The following is a 20,135-nucleotide window of genomic DNA, read 5'->3' as shown; positions in this document are numbered from 1 at the left end:
TAATAGTTGACATACGTTTAAAACTTCAGAAGAAACGATGTAACAGTACTTACCTTCTCTTTGGTGAGTCGAAGTGGGGTTCCATCCTCCCTTGCCTTGCGACTGTCGTATTCTGTTTCTATTTGAAAATTTTGATTTGTATGGCTGGGTTGTAGTTATCGAAGTGTCAATTCTGCCACACAATATTTCAGTTTTTTTTTTCTCTTTGTTGCTAAAAGTCAGCAATGATTGTATTAAAGAATAAAAGGATGTACAAAGTATAATCCTGGCCTCCTGTGAAAACCCACATCAGATCTAACCAAGTGTAATTGCTCCCCCCCACCTTCGGCATTGCCATCAGCAGAGAACAAAGAACACCAAAAGTTTGCTTAGGAATCCACCTTCGGCATTGCCGTCAGCAGATTACCCAAGCCAACCAACATAAAAATAAAATCAGCTAGATACAAATCTATATCGCGGACAGTCCATTACATCCCATACGATCTCAATACAAACAAAGGGAGGAGAAATGATCCATGTAGTAGACACTTGGCTGGCCTCTCCTTTATTTGCTATAATATCAGCAATTACATTTGATTCTCTGAAAACATGAGTGATCTTCCATGATATTGAGGATAAATAAAGTTTAGCTGCTGCCCATTGTTGAAGAAACATCCAAGGAATCCTTTGATTATGAATACAAGTAACTATAGCTGCAGAATCATTTTCAATCCAGAGATGACTAACTGCTCTACTTTTTGCAAGATCCAATAGTTAGAATATCTAGGAGGTTTGATAATAGTTGGACAGCAAGGAACAAAGAAAGGAAGAAGAGAAGAGAAGAGGAGAAGAAGAAGAGAGATGAGAGAATCGTGAGTTAGGGAGAGAAGTCTCCTAACTCCTATTTACTTCACTAACAATTCTTAGGAATTACATAGGACTCCCTAAGGAGGTAACAGATAAGAAAGAGAATAAAAATGTAAAATTACAACTCTATGACTTATAATAGAAACAGAGACAATTATACCCTTAACACATAAACTCTAACACTCCCCCTCAAGCTGGAGAATAAATGTCATGCATTCCCAGCTTGCATAGAAGAGTACTGAACTGGTTAGGGATAAGACCCTTAGAGAAAATGTCTGCCAGTTACCGGTCTGTACAAGTGGAGTACAAATACAATCTGAATCCAGCTTCTCTATGATGAAGGGCCTATCAACTTCAATGTGCTTTGTTCGATCATGTTGAACGGCTTATGAGTAATACTTATAGCAGCCTTGTTATCACAGTAGATCCGCATAGGTCCCTTACAATCAAACCCCAATTCTTGAACCAATCTCCTCAGCCATATAAGTTCACACACCCCATGATCCATGGCTCTAAATTCAGCCTCTGCACTGGATCTAGCTACAACTGGTTGTTTCTTACTCTTCCATGTAACAAGGTTACCACCCACAAGGGTACAATAATCGGAAGTAGATCGTCTATCAGAAATAGAACTAGTCCAATCTGCATTAGTGTAGCCCTCTATCCTCAAGTGACTATGTCTAGCATATAGAAAGCCTTTTCTTGGAGAGGATTTTAAGCACCTGATGATGCGATAGACAGCATCAAGGTGTCTACTTTTGGGAGCATGGATGAACTGACTCACCACTCCAACTGCATAACTGATGTCTGGCCGAGTCAAGGAGAGGTAGATCAATTTCCCAACCAACCTCTGGTATTTCCCTGCATCTACAAGAGGAGAACCACAATCTTCACTAAGTTTGTGATTCTGATCAATTGGGGAGTTAGCTGGTTTACATATCAACATTCCTGTCTCTTTCAATAGGTCCAGAACAAACTTCCGTTGGCAAATATTGATGCCCTTCCTTGATCTTGATATTTCAATCCCCAAGAAATACTTCAAAAGTCCAAGATCCTTAATTTCAAACTATTCGGCTAGGTAAGATTTTAACCTCTTTATCTCATCTTCGTCATTCCCAGTCATAATAATATCATCAACATAAACATTAAGAGCAGTGACTGTACCATTACCTCTCCCGATAAATAAGGTGTGGTCAACCTTACTCTGGGAATATCCATTCCTTAGAATGGCCTGTTGAAACTTCTCAAACCAAGCTTTGGGTGACTGTTTGAGACCATAAAATGCCTCCTTGAGGAGACACACTTTCCCTTCTGCTGAAGGAGGCTTGAAACCAGGTGGAGGTTGCATATACACCTCCTCTTCTAGATCACCATGAAGAAAAACATTCTTCACATGTAACTGATACAATGGCCATTCTTTGTTGGTTGTCACTGATAGAAGGACTCTGATTGAGTTGTGCTTGGCCACAGGAGCAAAAGTCTCTTAGTAATCAATACCATAAACTTAACTGTACCCTTTGGCTACCAACTGAGCCTTGTATCTGTCCACTGTACCATCTGATCGGTACTTGATTGTATAGACCCACCTGCATTCAATTAGAACTCTCCCTCTAAGGAGACATGTACCATTCTTCTCAAGAGCACTCATTTCCTCAAACATAGCCTTCTTCCATTTTGGGTTAGATATAGCCTCAGTGAGATTCTTGGGAATAGTTGCAGAGGAGAGAGCAGTGGTAAAAGCAAGACGCATGGGGGAGATAGCATCATAGGAAACAAATTGGGCAATAGGATTAGTGCAAGCTCTTTTTCCCTTCTTAGTAGCAATTGGGAGGTCTAAATCAGAAGGAGGATCACCTGACTGAGGAGGATGAAGCTCAGGATCCGGATCCAAAGAGGGCTCTTGGCAGTTCTTCTTTCCTTTACTCTTCAAGCATTCACCTTTTTTGTAGTGAATGTGGTAATCCTTCTCATGACCAGAACCACTTGCAACAACAGCCCCATGATCACAAGTATCAACAACAGCCCCTTCTTTAGGTTTACCATTGTCAAACAGAAATGGGGAAGTAGGCAATGGTGGGAGGAAAGGGATATCAGCATCCTCTTCATTCCTTCTATTCTCCCCCTGAAGAGGATGTTGATGAGAAGGAGTGAAGAAGGGTATAGACTCAAAGAGAGTGACATCTTTGGAGAGGAAGTGCTTTCGGGAAGCGGGATGATAACACTTATACCCCTTGGTAGAAGAGGAATAACCAAGGAAGAGGCATTTGAGGGCCTTGGGATCAAACTTAGTCCTAGCCGATTTATTGACATGGACATAGCAGACACACCCAAATACCTTGGGAGGAACAGGAAAGGCAGATGTCTGAAGAAGTAGAGTTCCCAGAGGGGATTTGGAGCCAAGTAGCAGAGTTTGCAACTGATTGATGAGAAAGGCAGCAACAAGGAGAGCATCAGCCCAAAAAGTCTTGGGAACATGCATGCTAAAAAGAAGACTTCTAGTGACCTCCAACATATGGTGGTTTTTCCTTTCAGCCACTCCATTCAGTTGAGGTGTATCAACACATGCAATTTGGTGGATAATACCATGATCAATAAAAAACTGTTGGAGCCCCCCATATAGGTACTCCCCTCCTTTATCGGAGCGGCTTATCTGGATGTAGGTACCAAATTGAGTAAAAATTAACTGATAGAAATTCTTGAAAGCATTATAAACATTACTCTTTTGTTTCATTAAAAAGGTCCAAGTGGTCTGGGAGTAGTCATCAACAAATGAAACAAAATAACGATATCCAGACAAAGAGGTAGTGGGAGCGGGTCCCCAAACATCAGAATGCACAATATGAAAAGGAATAGTGGATCTATTACCATGATAGGGATAAAAAGTGCGACAATGTTTAGCAAAAATACATGGTTCACACTGAAAAACATGAGAAGAAAAAAAAGTAAACAAGTGAGGCAACTGTTTCCTCATAACAACAAAAGATGGGTGGCCTAAACATTGGTGCCAAAGCATCACAAAATCCATAATACTTCTCTCAGTGTGGCCACAAACGTAGGACTGAGCAGTAGGAAAAACAGGCAAAACAGATGGCTAGGGCTCAAGAAGGTAGAGTCCTTTCTCCTCACGTTCATTGCCAATAACCCTCTTCGTCACCAAATCCTGAAAGACACAATGAGAAGGAAAGGAAGTGACACAATAGTTCAAGGACTTGGTTAAATGACTCACAGATAACAGGTTAGTGGCAAAATTGGGAACATAAAGTACAGAATCAAGAGAAAGGGAAGAAGTGACTCGAGCATTCCCCTTACCAATGATAGAGGAAAGAGAACCATTGGCAGCTCTAATCTTATCTTTACCGGAGCAAACAGAATAAGAGTCATAACACTGAGGCATACCAGTCATATGATTTGTGGCACCAAAGTCAACGACCCATGTGGGAGCAGTGGAGGGGGCAGATGTAGAGGCCTGCAAGGCTGAGGCAGAGTCTGACGCTGCAAGAGTAGTAGAAGAATGGCCATGTCGGGACATCATCCGATGTAGTGCTGCAATATCCTCTCTGGAGAGAGAATCAGGATCAGTCTGTGGTCCAGGTGACTCAGTATCAGCTGTCTTAGAGTGGGTTCTAGCTCCCCGGTCTGACCACCTCGGGTACCAGATGATTCACCACTTCCACTAGGAGGCTGCCATGAAGAGCCCAATCCACAATAGTCACATTTAAATCTGTCTCGACCATAGTTGTCACGTTGTCACGGCGATCCAAGTCGGTGGAGGGGTGTCAGGTCGATATATCGACATGTCGCCTGTTATGGCATTGCCATGGCGATCATATCGACCATGTTTTACTTTTTATTTTCTCTGTTTTTAATGTCATTTAGTATGCTATATTATATACCCTATAACATAAAAAATTAATATGAAAGTGTACTACTAATCTACTATAGTTTAATTCATGAAAGTGTAATATCCATTAGTGTATATGAAATCATGGATTATCAAATAATTGATAGCAATAGTCTTGCTGATAATAAAGTTGAAAAATCATGAAAGTTGAGATATGATTCATATGAAAGTGACTACAAAAGTAACAAAACAAAAAACAATTACAAAAACGTAATTTATATTGAGTGAATAAAGCTAATAAACAACCCATCTAAATAAAAAACAAAAATTGCTGATGTGAATATGTGATTGTGTATTAGTGTTTTCTGTTTGATGTTTTTTTTAATTTGTTTTATGTTAAGGAAAAAGCATTAAAATAAAAAATGGTTAAAAAAAATTATTGTTAAAAAATTAAGTTTTATAATTTGAAATAACCATGTCGCCCGATATGGCCATATGTCATGGTATGGCGTCCATGGCGGCGCCATGGCGACGACATAGAGGCCATATCGGTCGATATTCCTACATCATCCATATCGGTGGTCGATATGCCCACTTCTCCAGCGATATGACGCCATGGCATCGATATGGCAGCGCCATGACAACTATGGTCTCGACCTCTCCCTCCACCTCTCTGGTCGCAGTGGGAACTAGAAATGAGAGCAGATCTCTCTAGTAAGGGTGCAGTGTCCATGGATCCTCTTCTAGTCTCCTCACTCTGCAAGTAGCTACACACTTCATCTAGTGATGGGAGAGGAGACCTCCCTAAGATCTGCAAGCGAAGAAGTTCATACTCTGGGTTAAGACCACCAAGTAGAATAAGGATTTTTTCCTTTTCTTGTTTCCAGTAGACCTCGGCCTCATCTTCAGAATTGGACAGCTGAAGATTACTGTAGTGATCATATTCCTCCCACAAGCTAATAATTGTATTATTGTAGTCAGATATGCACCGATCACCCTGTTTCATATGGATGATTTTTTGGAGGATTTGATACACTTTGGCTGAATCACCAACTCTATCATAAACTCTGGAAACACTGTCCCAAATATCCTTCACAGTTTCCTTGCTCATAAATCTCCTACCTATCTCAGGTTTCATGGAGAATATCAACCTGGTCATAACAGTGGAGTTCTCAGTCTCCCACTTTAGATAGTCTGAGGCAGTAGGTTCAGGTGCCTTGATGGAGCCAGTAATATATCCCAACTTTTCTCTACTGCGCAGGGACAACTTCACGGAGCGAGACCAATCCAAGTAGTTTGTATTGTCAAGCTTCACAATAGAAAGTTGGGTGTTGGGGTTATCAAGGAAGTTCATGGTGGGGAGAGCACCACTTAGGCTGCCACTAGTAGCTCCCAAAGATCCACTAACCACTGAATCAGTCCTAGACATGGAAGATATACTGCCAAACAACTCAAGGAAATGCAAGATAGAGCCTTGCACAAGTGGGGAGACACCTCAACCCAACCACAATAAGGAAAGCAGCAAGCAGCAGGTAAACTGAGAGCATACACTTGATGAAAACAGCAAACTAAATGCTTACAAAATCCAAACAACAGCAGCACATATCATCCAAGGCCATAAAACTAAGTAAATCTGCCACTCACAGTAGCTAAGAACCACACAAGATAGCACAGCCTCAACAAAGATCTTCAACAGAAAAAAAGAGGAAAAAAGTACCCTGCTGGCAGTAACAGTGCAGCATCAAAGATGAGAGTAAAGCTCTCAAAGCTGCTTCATGTGCCAATCGAGCCCTTAGGGGCCTTAAAGGGGACCTCAAGGCAATTCAAAAGGGCCCAGCCCCAAAGCAAACCAAGCTGCCAATAGGCAGAATCGAAGCAGAGAAGTAGAAAGCTGGCAGAAATCTGGGCAGCACTCTGGTTCAAGTTTTCAGGCTTCAATCCATCTGGCCAAGCAAGAAGCTCCACCCATTCATCAATACTTTGAAGATTAGATCACAACAAACCATTCTTTTGTGGAATGCTTTACATGGTATGGCTCTATGGAACCCTCTACTGGTCTAGGGTTCCAAAGAGGAGTAAAGAAGCACGGAGAGCTAGATCGACCCTCAAACCCGCTTTGATACAAAGTTAGAATATCTAGGAGGTTTGATAATAGTTGGACAGCAAGGGTTTACAGCTGAACAAGAACAAAGAAAGGAAGAAGAGAAGAGAAGAAGCAGAAGAGAGATGAGTTAATCGTGAGTTAGGGAGAGAAGTCTCCTAACTCCTATTTACTTCATTAACAATTCTTAGGAATTACATAGGACTCCCTAAGGAGGTAAAAGATATGAAAGAGAATAAAAATGTAAAATTACAACACTATGACTTAAATAGAAACAGAGACAATTATACCCTTAACACATAAACTCTAACACCAATCCCAAAAAGAATGCTGCAACCTTGGCATAGAAATCTGAATGCACACCCAAAAAGGTTGTGAAAGCACCTGAAGGAGTACTAAAGTCATTCCTTAGGATACCAGCTGCACTAGCATTCCCTGGATTTCCATTGGAGCAGCCATCAATGTTCAACTTGTGCCAACCCATATCTGGTTTTATCCATAACGTTTCCACCGGTCTTAAAGTAGGAGACTTGATGGATGCATTAAAAAATCTGGAAATAAGAAGATCATCATAGGATTTAATCCTATTACTCATCCCTAGAGAAACTGTCTCAGTCCCTCTTAATTACTTCAAGGATGAATCTTATGTGATGGCAGGAACCTTCGAATCGCCTCCTATTTCTTTCCAACCAGATTTGCATCGGAATTAAAATAAAACAAGACCTCCAGATACCTTTCATTGCAACCGTCGATGCTTTTTGCTTCCACCAAATCAGCAACTCGTAAACTGAGGAAGGATTTGGCCAAATCAGCTTGAAAATATCCAAGAGGTATTTCCACAGAGAGGTAGAAACCGAATATGCAATGAAGATATGGTCGAATGATTCCGAAGCTTGATAACAGAGAGAACAATGGGAGGGAAGCTGAATTCCTTTTCTAATTACCAAGTCATCAGTTGGAAGCCTATTATCCAAGAATTGCCAACCAAAAATTGAATGACGAGGAAGGAAAGTCTTTAATCTTAACGTTTCCCAAGCTGTTTTGAGAGATAAAATACCCTCAATAGAAGGCTTCCAAATGCAACGGTCTGGCTCAGGAACAGGAGGAAGCTGAATAGCCAAGGCAGAATCGAAGATATTCTGCAAAAAAAGAAGAGGATACGTTTGTGTTAGAATATATAGGCCAGAATACCGTAGGGGTATTCTGGTCCTTTGCTGCTTTTGTTTTATTCTCTTATGTTTTATTCTTTCTTTTCCTTGGTTTAAGGGCATATATGTCCATGTAATTCTGTTTTATTAGTATAAATAAAGGGCTTAGGGAATCATATTGATTCACTTAAGCATTAATCTCTAATATGTTTTGTTAACATGGCATCAGAGACACGATTTCTGTGACTTGTTTTCAAAACCTCCCCCCCTCCCATCGTTTTTTTCTTCTCTTTCCCTTCTCTCGATTTTTTTTCTCCCCCTTCTCCTTGCTTCTTCTCCCTCTCTAAGGGCAGCACTGCAGAGGTGATCCAATGATCTAGTTGCTACCCTATTCCCACCTCTTTTTTCCTTTTTCAATGACCTAATAATCCTGCTCAATGGCTGCTGCTGGTTCTCTCTTGCGTTAATTGGAGTTTCCAAGTTTTGAAGATCAGGCCCTGATATTTATTGGGACTGTTTCTCCCCATATTGGAGCCCTTCTGCGACACTGGCCTGCTGCTATCAAGCCTCATACAGGTGCTGAAGACCCCTTCTCCCATTCGATCTCTTACTTTCAGGGTTTTTTTCCAACAAAACCCTGTGCATTATCGATATTGGGATAAGGGCTGCTTGCGGCTGCTGCTTCTTCTGGATTTTTTTTCTTCATCAAGACCATTCTCTGCAGGCTCTTGGACAGATTCAAACAGGCCTCATATGCAGCAAAGTTTTTTGGGTTTCCCTCCCCACATCGATTTCTCTTTTTTGGGTTTTTTCCAAAACCCTAACACCATCGATCTTGGGGAGGGCTCCGCTATTGCTGCTGCCTTTTTTGGAGGTGTGTTTCCCATCACAGAGGGGCACTCGGCTCTGCTCTCAGCCCTTGGCTTAGCCTTTTTTGGGACTTCTCTATACAACAGCCCTTCTCGGCACTATGGGTGACTCCACTGCTACTTTGACTGCCACCTCTGATCAGGTTAGCCATGATAAATCAGATTATCGTGATCTTCATCCTAACCCTATCAAGTTAGATGGCAGCAACTATCTGCTGTGGTCTAGATCTGCTTCTTTTGCTATTGCTGGACGTGGCCTCACTGGCCATATTGATGGCTCTATACCTATGTCGACTGCTCCTGGTGCTGCCCAGACTAGATGGCTTGCCAACAATGGTCTTCTTATGTCCTATTTGGTTGGCTCTATGAATTCAGACCTTGCACAGGGATTTCTCCTCCTTGATACAGCTTCTCAGATTTTGTCTGGCTGTAAGGAGACATATGGGCAGCTTGGTAATGATGCTCAGGTTTATGAACTTCACAAGAAAGTCCTTCATACTACACAAGGGGAATTAACTGTCTCTAAGTATTATGCCACTCTCCGCAGCCTTTGGCAGCAATTGGACCATTTTTCGGATTATTACCCTGACACACCTGCCAACATAGCTGCCTATAAGAAACATGTTGACAAAATCAGGGTTTATGACTTCTTGGCCGGGTTGAATGTTGAGTATGATCAGATTCGTGTTCAGGTGTTGGGCCATTCTCCTTTTCCCACACTTTAACAGTCTTATGCCCTGGTCTCTTCAGAAGAAAACCGCTGGGCTGCTATGTTACATCCTCTTGTTTCTGACAGATCGGCTCTCCAGACTGCTGCCCAGGCTCTTGCTGCCCCTGTTGGTCCTTTATCTGTTGGTGGTTCTACTCCAGGCCCTGTTACTTGTGACCATTGTCACAAGCCTTATCACACCAAGGACAAGTGTTGGAAGCTTCATGGAAAACCAGCTGACTTTGAAGCCAAGTGGGCTGCTAAGAAGAAACCGAAAGGCAAGGCAAATCAATCTGAAACTGTTCCTACAGCCCCGGCTACAGACATTGGTCTATCCCAGGACGATCTACAGGCCTTCCTACGTGTGCTAAGGTCTTCCGCTGCTGTTGCCTCTACTACTTCCGCTGCTACTGCCATTCCTCTGCTCCTTTAGGTTCAAATTTTGCCTGGTCAGGTATCCCATTTGGTGTTCATTGTGCTTCTGTGGCTTCCCATCCTTGGATCATTGATTCCGGGGCTACAAATCACATGACTGGTTCATCTAGCTTATTTCATAGATATTCTCCCACTTCTGGGAAAGACAAGGTCAAAGTGGTTGATGGTTCCCTTTCTTCCATATCTGGAAAAGGAATCATCAACTGTACTTCCACCCTTCCTTTGTCTTCTGTTTTACATATTCCTAATTTTACTACTAACCTGCTTTCCATTAGTAGTCTTACTCGTGATCTTAACTGCAAGGTAACTTTTTTTCCTTCCCATTGTGTTTTTCAGGATCTGGCATCTGGGAAGACGATTGGATTGGGTAAAGTACACGGTGGTCTGTATCTGCTTAATGATGGCCGTCTCTCTCCACCAGTACCTTCTCCACTACATCAGAACTCCTTGGTCTCTTCTAAACTTTACCAATGGCACTCTAGATTACGTTACCCTCCATTAGGAATTTTAGCCCATTTATTTCCATCTTTGGTCACCAAATGTAATAAGGATGACTTTTTTTGTGAAGCTTGTGTTTTGGCCAAATAGACACGTACATCTTATTCTTTATCAAATAAAAGGAGTTCTTCTTATTTTCATTTGGTGCATTCGGATGTTTGGGGACTTAGTCGTAAAACCTCTATTTCTGGCCATCGTTGGTTTGTCTCCTTTATTGATTGTCATTCTTGAAATACTTGGGTTTATCTTCTTTAAACTAAAAATCAGGTTTTTTCTTATTTTCAACATTTTCATAAAATGATCCAGACCCAGTTCTAGGCCACTCTCAAGGTTTTACGGAGTGATAATGGAACTGAATATAAGGAATCCCAATTTCAAAAGTACCTTGCTGATAATGGGATTATACATCAAACTAGTTGTGTTGATACCTCGGCCCAAAATGGTGTGGCTGAAAGAAAGAGCCGTCACTTATTGGAAGTGGTAAGAGCATTAATGTTTGCTCGACATGTTCCATCCCAATATTGGGGTGATGCTGTTCTTACTGCAGCTTACCTTATTAATAGGTTACCTTCACGGGTTCTGGATTCCCGTAGCCCATCTGACATTTTACTTAGAGATGCCTCCTTTGTGGTACCTCCAAAGGTGTTTGGCTGTGTCTGTTATGCTAGGGATACTAAGTCCCCTGGCAAGCTTTAGCCCCGTGGGTTAAGGTGTATTTTTTTGGGTTATTCTCCAACCCAGAAAGGTTACAAGTGTTACCACCCGCCTACCCGTCGTACTATGGTCAGTATGGATGTGGTTTTTCATGAAACCCTTTCCTATTATTCTTCCCCACCTCTTCAGGGGGAGAGTTCTAGTGAAGATGTGGTTCATACTCTTGGGTTTCCCCTCCCTTCATCACCTATAGTTACTGACCAACCCTCCCCGGCTGCTGTCCAGCCTCCCGTGGCTGCTGTCCAGTCTCCCATGACAGCTGCCCAGCCTCCCGCGGCGGCTGTCCCTTCACCTGAGGGGAATCCAATATAGGGGGAGATCATGGAAACAAATGGTAGTAATATTCCTATTCAGGGGGAGCTGACTCCAGTACAGAGGACCATTCGTCACTTTCAGAGGACCATTGACAATTCCGCCATTCTCACTTATAACCGGAGATGTTCTAACAAAGGGCAGAATCAGTCCACTGCAGCATCGATACCCATCCAGTTGCCGGCTCAGGATCCAGATCCTCCTCCTGGTGAGCCTTCCTCTTCTGATCTACCCATTACTCATCGCAAAGGTACCAGGACCTGCACTTTACATCCTGTTTCCCGTTTAGTTTCTTATAGTTCTCTTTCTCCTTCTTTTCATACCTTTGTTTCCTCCCTTTCTTCTGTTTCCATTCCTAAAAATTGGTAGGAAGCATTTACAGATGGTAAGTGGCAGGCAGCAGTGTTGGAAGAAATGAGAGCATTGAACAAAAAGAATGCGTGGGATCTTGTAGCTCTTCCTCCAGGGAAAAAACCAGTGGGTTGTAAATGGGTGTTTGTGGTCAAGCAGAAGGTAGATGGTACAGTGGATCGGTACAAGGCACGTCTAGTTGCTAAAGGCTTCACTCAGACATATGGCATTGACTACCTAGAGACTTTCGCACCGGTAGCAAAACTCAATACTGTAAGGGTATTGGTATCCTGTGCAGTGAACCTTGGATGGGATCTTCAGCAGTTGGATGTGAAGAATGCCTTCCTCCATGGTGAACTACAGGAAGAAGTATATATGGACATTCCTCCAGGTTTTTCAACTCCTGCTACCAAGGGTAAGGTGTGTCAACTGAAGCGTGCACTCTGTGGCTTGAAGCAGTCACCTAGAGCTTGGTTCAGTAGATTTCACAAGGTTATGCTTTCAGTGGGCTACCAGCAAAGCAATGCTGATCATACCTTGTTCATCAAACGTGTGGGTGATAGGGTTACTCTCCTCATAGTCTATGTTGATGATATTGTAGTGACTGGCAATGATGGTGATGAGATCAAAAGTTGAAGCTGTTTCTTGGCTGTGAGTTTGAAATTAAGGATCTGGGGATTCTGAAATATTTTTTAGGGATAGAGGTTGCTCGCTCTTCAAAGGGCATATTTCTGTCTCAAAGAAAGTATGTCCTGGATCTACTGTCTGAAACGGGGCTGCTAGGGTGTCATCCTTCGGACACTCCCATAGAAGCTACAACAAGACTCAAGGAGAAAGAAGGCACACCAGTTGACAAAGGTCGTTATCAGCGGTTGGTGGGTAAACTTATCTACCTCTCTCACACTTGACCAGACATTGCCATTGCAGTTAGTATGGTCAGCCAGTTTATGCATGACCCTTATTCTTCTCATATGGATGTAGTCCTTCGCATCTTATGATACTTGAAGTCTGCTCCAGGACAAGGAATACTTTTATCTCCCAATGGTCATCTGAAGGTTGAAGCATACACTGATGCAGATTAGGCTGGTTCAAGTGATAGGAAATCCATCTCTTGATATTGCTCTTTTGTAGGTGGGAACCTTGTCACCTGGCGTAGTAAAAAACAGAATGTGGTGGCACGGTCCAGTGCTGAGGCTGAATTCCGTGCGATGGCTCATGGTATCTGTGAATTGTTGTGGCTTAAGGAGCTGTTGCAAGATATCGGGGTTGCTGTCCAACTTCCAATGTTGTTATATTGTGACAATAAGGCTGCCATTAGCATCGCTTATAATCCTGTCCAACATGACCGTACTAAACATGTGGAGGTGGACAGACATTTCATCAAGGAGAAACTTGAAGCTGGACTCATCTGTGTTCCCTATGTGAAGTCTACTGATCAGCTGGCTGATGTGTTCACGAAGGGGCTGAGTGGCAAAGTGTTTCATCCTTTTCTAGCCAAGTTGGGCATGTGTGACATTTTTGCACCAACTTGAGAGGGAGTGTTAGAATATATAGGCCAGAATACCGTAGGGGTATTCTGGTCCTTTCTTGCTTATGTTTTATTCTCTTATGTTTTAGTCTTTCTTTTCCTTGGTTTAAGGGCATATATGTCCATGTAATTCTGTTTTATTAGTATAAATAAAGGGCTTAGGGAATCATATTGATTCACTTAAGCATTAATCTCTAATATGTTTTGTTAACAGTTTGGGAAATTCCAAACCGAATTGAAATAAAATCTGAGACCTTGGTGTCAAAGGATTTGAACAGTAGAGGATCCATGATAGATGCTTCCACTATAGTATTGTTCCCTACCCAACGGTCATGCCAGAAATTTATGGAAGCTCCATCGCCCACTACCCATTTTTCACAAAATGAGACTAGGTCCCAGACCTTTCTTATGCCAGAAATAATTGAAGAAGACAGAGTTGCTGAGTTTAGAGAACCATCTGCTGCCATGTAGCGTGATCTCATATACTTTGCAAAACTCGAAGTATCAAATTTAATGGACCAGCATAGTTTACAAAGAAGGGCTTTGTTGTATCCCGTAGTCGGCGGACACCTAGGCCACCTTCCTCCTTCGGTTTACAAACAGCATCCCATTTGACTGTTATACTTTTACTTTGAAGAGGATCACTTGTCCAGATAATGTTTCTCATTCAAGACTCCATAAGTTTAAGCTGCGAAGAAGGTCACCAGTAGATAGCGAAATTCTGCACATGAATGCTTGATATGACAGATTTCATAAGTTGAATTCTACCCGCTTCAGATATAATCCTCCCTTTCCAACCAAGTAATTTTGCTTTAAATTTATCAACCAAAGGATATATATGCTGCTTCCTCACCCTCCCCTTGAAAATATCAATACCAAGATATTTAGATGGGAAAGAGCACTCAGAAAATCGCAAAATATCAAGGATTTGAGATTTCCTCTCATTATTAATATTAACAAAGAAAACCTTGCTCTTTCCCAAATGAATTTTTTGGCCTGAATAATCTTGATATTTTATTGCCTTACCTGTATTGTGTAGGCATCCTTTACATATTGAGAATTTGTCTCAAAGATCATAGAAGCACCTCTTGGTGCTTCTCACTTTTTTTCATTTTTTTATCATAGAAGTTAATATAATCAGAAGATAAGAAACAATGTCTTTCTTTAGACCTTTCACTTTCCCTGTTTATTGTTACTTGAGTTTTTCACTGTTGTTTAGCAAATTTTTAATTGGTCCAGTTTATGTTATAATTGTCACAGTTTGCTCCACATTCCGCTTGGCACCTATACTATACACATATTAGCATTCTATCCAGTTTATCTGTTAGTCATTACCAACTTTTTTTTTTACAATCTAGCTTGCAGAGGATGTTTTTTAGGTAATATTTACTCCCCTATAAATGTAGAGTTCAACATAGTGATGAAACTGCTAGATTTTAATTGCAAATCCAATCCTAACAGGGCCAGACCATCCTTAGAAACTCTTTATACATTGTTAGAAATTTCTAGAAAGGCATCACTTGAATTAAATTTCCAACATTGCCTTTAAAGTTAAAGAGAGGAAGATGCCCAGCCTAATTATACCTAGCCACCTAGCACTAGAAGAGATTACTATTCAAGATCCTTTTTTTTTTTTCTGAATAAAATGTGTGAGAATCGTGACTTTGTGAGAAAGAACAAAATGTATGGGAGAGGCTTTGGTGCTCCTTGAGAGTTCCAATCATTACCACATTGGTCAAAGATCTCGGCATTGGAAGCCCAAGCTATCTCATTCCATTTTCACTCATGAGGTTTCTTTGTTCTTCACCTTGTATTTTTAGCCAAAGATAATTGGTTAAGGACAGATTTTTTATAATATTCAGCACTCCATCAAGTTATTATCTTTTATGTGTGCTTATTGTAGAATAATCTCAATTTGTTCTATATGTGTCAGAAAATAAGTGTGTTCTACTTTTCATAGCCCTTAATAAATTTCTAAATCTTCATAATGGCAGCAGAATTCAAATTTCATTACAGGCTGGAATTGAATGTCTTAACAATGAGATAATGAAACATGAAAATGCGTATCTTCTATTTTCATTTTTAAAAAAAACTAATTAATTGGAAAATCTTCATCCACTTGGCATTGATTTTAACTTTTCTTCCATATCAAGGGACCATATTCGTGAACTTGCTTGGTTGTACCCATATAAAAGCTTGAATTTAGAGACTTAGAAAACATCATTTAGTGCATCTTCGTACTTAATTCTTATCAATGAACCAGAACCACTGCAACAGTGGAGGTAGGATTTTATTTTGATTGATACTTGTTCATTCAACTTTCAGGGATGAAAATCTCAAGTTTCCCAGGGACGTGCATCTACATCAGGAGGTATCTTTACTCAACCATAAATATCATTCACTGGTATGCACTACAAATGACACTTGAATTTGTGTGATGTCACTTTGCATCTCACATCCAACTGCAACTTGAGAAGTATCAGAAGATACGTTATGAGTATTCTTGAGTTGCAACAGTTTTGCAGAACAGAAAACATGTAATGGTTATAATCCAGTGGACTAGTGGCCAGAGTCTAAATGAGTTTCTTGGGTTTCAATATCCCGTTGGTAATAATGATAATGTATTAATGCTTATAATACTCAGATTAAAGCTTGGACCTATATTGTTTTACAGGTAATCCCACCAAATGGAACTCTTACCTTTGGAGAGTATTCAGAGAAGCTACTTGACAAATATTACCATCTGAAAGCATGAGAAAGCTGTCATTTTCTTTGCCTACTGGGGTTAGTACTCTTAAAAGAACAAGGAAATCGTTCAACTGTATGTTATAAAAAGGGTGACATTTGAAATACTCTACTACATATTATTATCAGCTTTTCTTTGCTTGCATACATGTTCCGGCCTCACCTCCTTTCTTTATTTTAAATAGAATAACAAAATTTTATTGGCCACATGGCTAAGAAAACTGTATATACTTTTGAGATAAAGGTATCTAAGAATGTACAAAACCATTACAGATAATATATTTTCCACCTGAATACAGCTTACATCCTTTAGAATTTCATTCTTTTCTCTAGTGAGTTCTAATGGTCAACAGAAACCTCCCTGGTGCCCAGTTGGGAGAGTGCCTTCCCTTAACATTTTTCTTGATACTAAAGCAGTATTAACCACAATCTAAGATATTCTAGTTGATGAGCCTGCTATATATTGTATTAATTATGGGAGTTTGATTCAAATCCTCTGAAGTAAATAAATAAGAAAAAATTTCTACACTGGCCTAGAATTGCCATTGGAAATGCCAAGAAAAATTATGAAGGGAAGAGATTCGGAAAGGGATTAATTAAGCTGTAAACATGGATAGAAACCCAACCAAATATTCCCCCCTTGAGCCACAGCTCTCTGGATCACTCTCGAGGCCCTCAGGTTGAGGCCTGATGATCTGAAACAGATGCTTGTCAATGCCTCTTTTAGTTCTTGATGCATCACCAATAACATTTTCTTCTTGTGAAGGCCATACATGGAAGTGACTGCTATTTATTTTTAAAGAGGAATGAAGGTAAAAGATAGTGTTAGAGCAAAACACCAACCAAAACATGAAAAGAAACAAAAACAGATCAAGATGACACAGAGATTTAACATGGTTCACACACCGGTATGGTGTGCTACATCTACGGGCAAAGGCGAAGCTGTTTCACTATGTAAATTGGAGAAAGTTACAATGGAGATCCCTCAAGAACACCCAAAACGGCGCTATTGCTCTCTCCCAGAAACCCTAAATCGAAAACCCCAAAATTCACACACTTTACAACAAAGCGGGTAAATAACATGAATACTCCTCCATCGGGTTGGGTCGAACCATACCGCGGGGGTTACCAAAAATGTCGGAGCGGATCATTCTTCGAAACGGGTCCAAGAATTCGAGATACACATAACAGATAGAGAATCTATAATTGGTAGTGAATTAACTACCCCCTTGAAATAACTGTCAAATTTTCCTATCATGCTATAATTTTCACTCTTGTACTTGTCAATGGTTACTCCAAAGCTGCCTGGAAGATTGTCAGCCGATTTTAACCTTCAGATATCCTTATGGGAGGATTGGATCAGGCTGAAACTTCCAAACTGATAGATGATGCTGTGGATAAAATGTTCACAAGAATGTGAACACACCCCCCATAGAGAGATTTCTGGGATGGTGGGTTTGGGGAGGGCGGGTTTGGTTTAGAAAATCAGTGGGGTGGGCAGAAGATGGTTCATCAATAGGGAGCGAGAGGAGAGAGACCGCTTGGTCAGAGACCTTTCCCTTAGTTTTTTTATAGGAGAGGGTTCTCAATTGCAAGCGGCATAGAAGAGCAAACCAATGAGGGGCGACGGAACAGTTTCTTAAATAGAGTTAGAGAGATCATTTCATGAGAGAGAGAGGGGCACGGTTCAAAGTGTAGCAGGAGGGTTGAAGTAGGAACCTATTCAGTTGGACATTAAACTACTAAGGGCCAATTACAGTTATAGATAGAGGAAGGCTAAGACAAACCAATAGAACTACAACTACAAAGGGGGGAGGGGGAGGGGGAGGGGAAAAGGTGCCCTTTTAATGGCACGAATGTGACCTGGAGAGGGCAAGCCTCCAACCAACCGCAAGCGTCTGTTCGCGTGAAAAGGTTGACGTCCCCAATTATTAATCTGGAATTGATAAGCACGGTTAGTAGTAATTGTCATGGGTCCCTAATCCCATCATGGTTACAAGTAGGGGTGTAAATTAAGGGTGTCAATTTGGGATCGGAACCGGAACCGTCCCAATACCGTCCCCCTAAAATCCGGTACCGGACCATTGATTTTGGTACCGAATGATAAATGGGACGGGACGGTTCTGGGACGGGATTCCCAACAGTACCAGTACCAAAATACCAATTAAATACCAGATGGTACCGAAACTACTAGTACCGTTTAAAAAGAAAGAGTATATAAGATCTTTTTTTTCTAAAAAAAAAGAAAGGATATAAGAATTACGACTCATTAAGGTTTCACTAATTGCCTTCTGAAATCAAAGAGGAACAACAAGTCAACAGCCGTAGCTTGAAGTCTCTCCTCACAGAGCCTACTACAGTGCTACTCCCTCCTCCCTCCTCCTTCGACCAACTACATCTACCAGGTTCTTCCTTTTTGCACTTCGTACTTCGTACCATACTACCATGTGACATATGTGATAAATAGAGTTTTGTTTGGGAAAATCAAAGAGGAAACACAATGGGATTCTTCCATTTTGTAGGACTTCTCTAAATTTAAAAAAATGAGAAGCTTATTACATATGATCTTAGGTAGGGGTGTCAATGGGTCGGGTTGGGCCGGGCCTGCCTAAACCCTGACCCTGACCCTGACCCAACCCTGGCAGGGCCAAGAAACCCTCAACCCTGACCCGACCCTGCCAAGGTTTTCCCTAACCCGACCCTGATAGCGTCAAACTATGAAGAAGACATAGCCCTATCCGTTACCTTGGGCGGCACTCGGCCGTACACGCTTGAGCTCCGCGATACATAAATATGGGGAGTGTGAATTCCACTGATCCACAACACCATCTTCGTTTTCAATATTTTCTCAAATCTCAAATTTCCATCTTTAGTGGACGAAGAAAGAAAGATCAATCGAAATGGGTGCTCTAAATCATATCTCTGAAATCTTTGATTTCTCTCGCAGGAGTAGTAATAGCAAGAAGCTCAAGAAGAACAAGCAATTGCTGGTATAAACTACTTAATTAGCTACTCGGCTCTCTTCTTCTTCTTCTTCTTCTTCTTCTTCTTCTTCTTCTTTGGTCTCTATAAGTTGGTTGTTAATTAAAAGGGAACTACTCTGTTTTGTAACAGACGGTGGAGATAAAGGTGAGGATAGACTGTGAAGGGTGTGAGAGGAGAGTGAAGAAATCAGTGGAAAGGATGAAAGGAGTGATGCAAGTGGATGTGGATCCCAAGAAGAATAAGCTGACGGTGATTGGGTACGTGGATCCAAAGAAGGTATTGCATCGGGTACAACATTGAAAGGGAAAGATGGCGAAGTTCTAGCCTTACGTTCCATACGAAATGGTAGCCCTATCAGGGTCAGGTCAGGGCCGGGCCGGGCCTGGCGAAACCTAGGGTCTTATCCCGAACCCGACCCAACCCTGCCAAGGCCAGCCAAAATATCAACCCTGACCAGCCCTTCGGGCTGGCAGATCAGGGTCGGGTCCGGGCCGGGCTCAGGGCGGGTTCGGGCCAGCCGGCATTATTGACACCCCTAATCTTAGGGAGTTTGAAGAAGTAAAACTATGATTTTATAATTTAAGTTGCTTTATAAAAAGCAGTAGACAACTTAGATTTCATGATAGTGAAAAAATTCCACAACACTAATAAACCCGCCTTGTTAGAAACAATTAAACTTCTTCTCCCTTTTTCTACAGTGCCTAGAACCATTTAAGAACCGGTACCGTCCGGTCCCTCTAGTAATCGGGACTGGGATCTTGGTTTGGTCCCGTTAACTAAATGGGACGGTACTGGGATTGGCACTTTTAGTACCGGTACCGGTACCGTCCCGTCCCAATTGACACCCTTAGTGTAAATGAATAGCCAAAATCCGTTTCTGTATCTGTTTAGCACTATCCGAATCCATCCGAAAGCTAAACGGATGTGGATACGGATAGGCTATAGCTATCCGCAAAGCTATATTTACATGTAAACAGATAAAATATTCGATCTGTATCTGTGTCCGTATCTGTTTAGCACTATCTGAATCCGTCTGATAGCTAATCGGATGCG

The 20,135-nt window shown here is 41.4% G+C and overlaps 1 protein-coding gene and 1 long non-coding RNA gene across 2 annotated transcripts in view; one reads left to right on the top strand and one right to left on the bottom strand.

Moving 5' to 3' along the window:
- The window catches only part of LOC122672901, a 101,170-nt gene extending 84,753 nt beyond the window's left edge, over nt 1-16,417 (top strand). Inside the window, exons 14-15 of the mRNA XM_043870407.1 lie at nt 15,678-15,723; nt 16,027-16,417. Of these exons, the coding sequence (XP_043726342.1) occupies nt 15,678-15,723; nt 16,027-16,107 (127 nt within the window). The 3' untranslated portion in view covers nt 16,108-16,417. The remainder of the gene's footprint in view (nt 1-15,677; nt 15,724-16,026) is intronic.
- On the bottom strand, nt 18-16,458 carry LOC122672902. Its single transcript, XR_006334507.1, has 3 exons — nt 16,449-16,458; nt 1,299-1,305; nt 18-95 (listed from the first exon to the last, which is right to left on the bottom strand). It is a non-coding gene; the product is annotated as an uncharacterized LOC122672902 (long non-coding RNA).
- Between the last annotated feature and the right edge of the window lie 3,677 nt (nt 16,459-20,135).

The sequence above is a fragment of the Telopea speciosissima genome, chromosome 8 (assembly GCF_018873765.1).
Source record: "Telopea speciosissima isolate NSW1024214 ecotype Mountain lineage chromosome 8, Tspe_v1, whole genome shotgun sequence".
NCBI classification, from domain to species: Eukaryota; Viridiplantae; Streptophyta; class Magnoliopsida; order Proteales; family Proteaceae; genus Telopea; species Telopea speciosissima.
The sequence above is the reverse complement of the archived record's forward strand: the minus strand, read 5'-3'. Positions and strand labels throughout refer to the sequence as shown.